General features: G+C 45.7%; 1 protein-coding gene across 2 annotated transcripts in view; it reads left to right on the top strand.

The window, feature by feature from the left end:
• Window positions 1–5000, top strand: part of samd4a (sterile alpha motif domain containing 4A) — a 104659-nt gene that overhangs the window by 80858 nt on the left and 18801 nt on the right. For both annotated transcript variants that reach the window (XM_083652935.1, XM_083652934.1), the window contains 3 exons: window positions 1414–1499; window positions 2284–2402; window positions 3134–3338. In XM_083652935.1, the coding sequence (XP_083509061.1) occupies window positions 1414–1499; window positions 2284–2402; window positions 3134–3338 (410 nt within the window). The remainder of the gene's footprint in view (window positions 1–1413; window positions 1500–2283; window positions 2403–3133; window positions 3339–5000) is intronic.

Here is a 5000-nt window from a genome sequence, read left to right as displayed (position 1 = left end):
GAGATGTACCAGAGATTTTCTTCCACAATTTATTTTCCCATAGACATTTTGTAAAATGCTTATAAAAATTGTTTTACCTCGTCAAACCAAACTGTTCAGCTATATTTAGAATCTGGAGAGACCATAGAACATTTCACTCGGACCAAAACAAAACAAAAACATCGGAAAAAAAATGTATAAGCATTTTACGAAATATCTATGGGAAAAATCTGTGGTACAGTGCTGAAGCAGGAAGTGACGTTCCACTTTGGCTCTTTATTAGGGTTATTCCTCATGATGAGGGAAGGGGGAGCTAGGGAAAATGGGCCGTAGCTAGGGATAGGAAGGTCGTACAAAATCGGGATTCGAGAGGTGTGTAGGGGGAGTGGGTGGTGGGAAGGGGCGTGGTGATGGAAAGGGGCGGGGCTAGGGAAAAGGGGCCATGGTTCAAGGGGTGACTAGAGAGAGTGGCTAGGAGGATGTGGGTGGTGGGAGGGGGTGTGGGGGTCAAGGAAGGGGCGGGGCTGGGGAAAAGGGGCTGTAGCTAGGGATAGGAAGGGGTTCGAGCGGTGGGGTTATTTTCCATGTTGAAAATGATGAGCCGTGTTGTTGAGTTACTCCCAACCATTGCCTAAAGTGCCATAAGGCTGAATGGCCACACCACTGCGCTGTGGACTTCAAGGAGTTTGTGCTTGTATGAGTCTACATACATGTAGACTGCTCACTTGTTGGCAGAGGCATACAACCGCGATGCAGTATTTCTTGTTGATTCTTGTAATGAATCTGATTCTTTATTGATTCCCTCGTCAATTCCTACACTATGAGTTTTCAGGCGGGAAAGACTACATACAGCTTTAGTAGAGTTAACTTTGTTTTATCACTCACGAAGCACACAGGCTTACTCCTGTCTCAGAATTACTTTTCAAAGCAAGAAAGTCATGTTTGGCATATAAAGCCTTACAAAATACAAGTTAAAAAACAAATGTAGGTCAGCATCATGGAACAAAAACAATATCTGCCACTGACTGTATTTACCACCTTATTCGGTCGTTGAAATATTTCCGACTGCACTTGAAGGCAGCGTCTACTTGCTAGTGAGGGTTACCTTGGTGCAGAACAAGTTCAGCAATTCTGGGAAATAATGAGGTGAATATTGGACTTTTGGACTCACCGTGCAATCATTTGCCTCCGGAAAAGGTCTCCATCAACTGCTGCTGTTTTTTAAGAAGGCACGAGCTAACTCACTGTGCCCTGTTCAAAATGCTTCATGACTGATAAGACCAATCATTAGTGCGATGTGGTCGCTCTTTTGATTCTGTCAGTTGGAACCGATTGTCGATACCAGCCCTAATTGAAATTGTTCTCGTCGAATGAGAGATGTTGCCATATTGTTACATTCCTCAGTCCTTATTTCTGACTCCTCCCACTCCCCAGTTTGCACCCAGCTGCTGGTGTCCAGGCCAGACGAGGAGAACATCAGTTCCTACCTACAACTCATCGACAAGTGCCTTATCCATGAGGTACACACACACCTTCTGCATTTATACACACACTATTTCTTTTTTTATTATTATTATTAACTATACATTTTTATTATTGCATAAGCAACAAAATACAAAAAACACAATGACCAGGAAACAACACATACATTAATCCAAAAGGGTTCATTGTGTCTATACTGTAATTTAAAGCTTAGATTCTTCTTATATATCAGACAGGAATGACAAATCTGTGTCTGATATATAAGAAACATCTAAGATTTAAAACACATACATCAACCCAGACACACATACACACTCACAAACTATACATGAATAGACAGGTACATGCATATAACACATGTAAAGGCAAAATAACACCAAGCAGGGTGAGTTCATCATTTTCTGACCAAATCAACACCAATATGCAAAGACGTGATTTATTTTCCAATGAAGTAGATTCTCACACAATTTCATTTTTGAGAGTAATTTCAGTCAAAGTGTAAACCAGCTAGACCAACGTAGACACACACTCAAATACGAGCCTGCGGATGATTGCAGCTACCCAGACTGCTCTCTGTCTGAAAACTCTGTCTGAGTTGGAGCTGAATTTCATTTCCAGTATGTACCTTCAAACTGTGCCGCATCCCGCGTTAATATGCGGAAACGGGCTATAAAACTCTGGAGAAGTCGGCATTTGACGAGACGACAAAAAAAACCCACCTGAAAATCCTGAGTCATGCTCTCTGCAACATTTCATCCCTGCTGCCTGCTCCCTCGTCTCCTCTCCCTCCCTCCCGACATCTGCTCTCTGCCTTCCCATTAGTCCTTCACCGAGACGCAGAAGAAGAGGCTGTTGTCATGGAAACAACAGGTCCAGAGGCTGTTCCGGTCCATTCCGAGGAAAACCCTCCTTGACATGGCAGGGTACCGGCAGCAGAGGAGGTACATGCACCCGTACTCATTCAAAATGTGTCGTTTTCTATTGCCTTGAGGCTTGAGATGAAAAAAACCCATTAAATCAGAACATTTCAATGTCATTATTAATGTATACTTTCACTACATATGGACATAGCTATATTTTGAAGCCTCGAGGTTTGCATTTTCACTGTCGTCGCCACCTTGGTTATCTGGAGCCAATAGTGATGTGAATTTGGAGGAGAAGAGCCGCAGCGCCGCCTGCTGTTGGTCCGTGATCGGCGAGCTGCGCCATCACTGGACAGGCGACCTGTCAATCACGCCCCAAAACATAGTCTTTTCCATCGTCTATTTGACTCAAAATGGGGCCATAATTTACTTCGGAAAGTGTTTACTGAGGCCATAAATCAAACCCGAGTTCTTTTTCGCAGCCAGTGGAGTCACCCCTCCTGCAGGCCGTTCAAAACAATGCAGGTTTAAGTTACTCACGCATTGGCTTCACAAACTGAGCTAGGAGCTAGCGCACTGTTTCAGTATTCAAAATGGAGGAAAACCGTACACACTTAATTGACCTTGCTTGTGAATTCTAGCACACATGCAACTGCTGATTGGCTGTCATTGGAATCTCGGTTAACGAGCAACAAGTCACAGTGCAGACACTCGGGACCAGAACCACCGCACCTGTCCTGTATACGTATCCTAAACTAAACCTGTGTTTTCCTGTCGCTCCCCCCTCGGTGTGGTCCCGCTCCCTCCAGCCGTGGCTTCGGTCAGTCCAGCTCCCTCCCCACGGCGGGCTGTGTGGGGGGCAGCGTGTCGGCCAGACGGAGCCTTCGCCAGTTCCAGATGCCCTCCAGGAGCCTGCCGGGCGCCAGGCTGGGCCTGCTGGGCAGCACCGGGCTGCTCGGACCCACGCCGCGCAGCTCCAGCTCCACCCCCACCGGCCTCAAACAGGGGAGACAGGTGGGTCACACACACCAGCATGGAGACAGATGGGTGGGTTAAACCAGTGGGTAGTCTCGCAGTAGCCAGCCGTAGATATGATAGATCTAGCCTGGGTAAACCCAGCCTCCACGTGACCTGCTCTCAGACCTGCTCTCAGTCACTACTGTAGTGACTGAGAGCAGGTCACGTGGAGGCTGGGTTTACCCAGGCTATGATAGATCTACGTCTGGAACACAACTCTTCTTGCCCCCAAGACAAAGAAAAAGAGGCATGACAGACATGAATTGACCAACCACGGACGACATGCCAGACTTCAACTTCGCCGAGAATTGAACGTAGTTCGAGAATGTAGAAGGAGGAGAGGGAATGGTCCAGAAGGTAGTAGAGTACTAGGGAAACAGTGGATAAATCCAGAAGGAGGCGGTAATGCAACATAAAGGATGCCAACTGCCATAAAACACCACAGAAGAAGAAGAGAATGTAGAAGAATGACAGTTCTCATCATAGTTTCACTGTTATCTCTGTCCTTACAATACAGATAGTCATGGAATTCTGCATAGAATCAAATCTGACAATAAAAATATTCTTTCGAATGACTAAATGTAATCGAATGGGGGTCCTGGCTCTAATGTGGACTAGATTAGGGGTCCCTTATATGAAAAAGGTTGAGAACCACTGGGTGAAACCATAAGACTGTAAAAACAGATGGAGAAGTGAGTGTGATGTCACCCATCATTGGTTTCTGAAGGGTCGACCTGTCAATCTCTGGGGACAACAACACAGTTTTATATCCTATCTATCCTGTTAATAACACAATTATTTAGAAAATGTATTGTTATTTGTTAGCAGAAGTTGGCTTGCAGCTCCCATTGACTTTATAGAGTTGGGGCGGGGGTTTGGAGTCTTTTTGGAGCCGGCCTCTAGTGGACTTAAGAAGAATTGCTGCTGCTACACCTCATCATGATTGGCTTCAAACTTGACCCGTGGTTTTTGGTAGCTCGGATTAAAACCAGAAGGGAGTCAATATAGACGAGTCAATTAGCCTGTCGTTTGTGAAACGGTTTTACTGTCAGATGCAGAACGGATTCAAGAGTCTGAAACGTGTTGACATGATGTTGTTGTGCGTTATCACCACGTGCCCTGCCTGGTCTGTCGAGAAGGTCGGAGGGAGCAGATAGGAATGAATGGCTCACATTATATCCTAAACGTCTTGTGGATTACAGACCTTTAGTGTGGAAACCCTCTTGTATTCTTGTATTCTGGTTCACTGTGTTATCATTTGTGTATTTAGCGATTGGAACGCTGGACACAGGAGTGTGTTCGTGACCAGACGGAGGGGAACATTGTAAAGTATATAGTAATACATTCCAGTTTACAGTAAACCTGGGCAGCAGAATTCCTTCCTCAGCACGTATTCTCCTGAAATAGTTTTTTTTTTTATATATATATATATATATATATCCCAATGTGAAAAAAGGCGGGGTTAAGGAAGAGTGGAGTTGTGTAGCGGTGGTGTTTTTGGCGGATGGAACTCGTAGGCAGGTCACCCCGCATACCAGAGGCCCTGCGTCAACGCCCAAACAGGAGGAGCTGTGGAGCCGCTTCGGCCCCGACCTGGGCCCGCTTTGGTCTAGCCCCGGCCCAGTTTATTGGGAACCTCTCTCTCTCTCTCTCTTTCCC

The sequence above is a fragment of the Poromitra crassiceps genome (assembly GCF_964638095.1).
Source record: "Poromitra crassiceps genome assembly, chromosome: 16".
Taxonomy (NCBI): domain Eukaryota; kingdom Metazoa; phylum Chordata; class Actinopteri; order Beryciformes; family Melamphaidae; genus Poromitra; species Poromitra crassiceps.
This window is presented reverse-complemented; position numbering and strand designations above follow the sequence as displayed.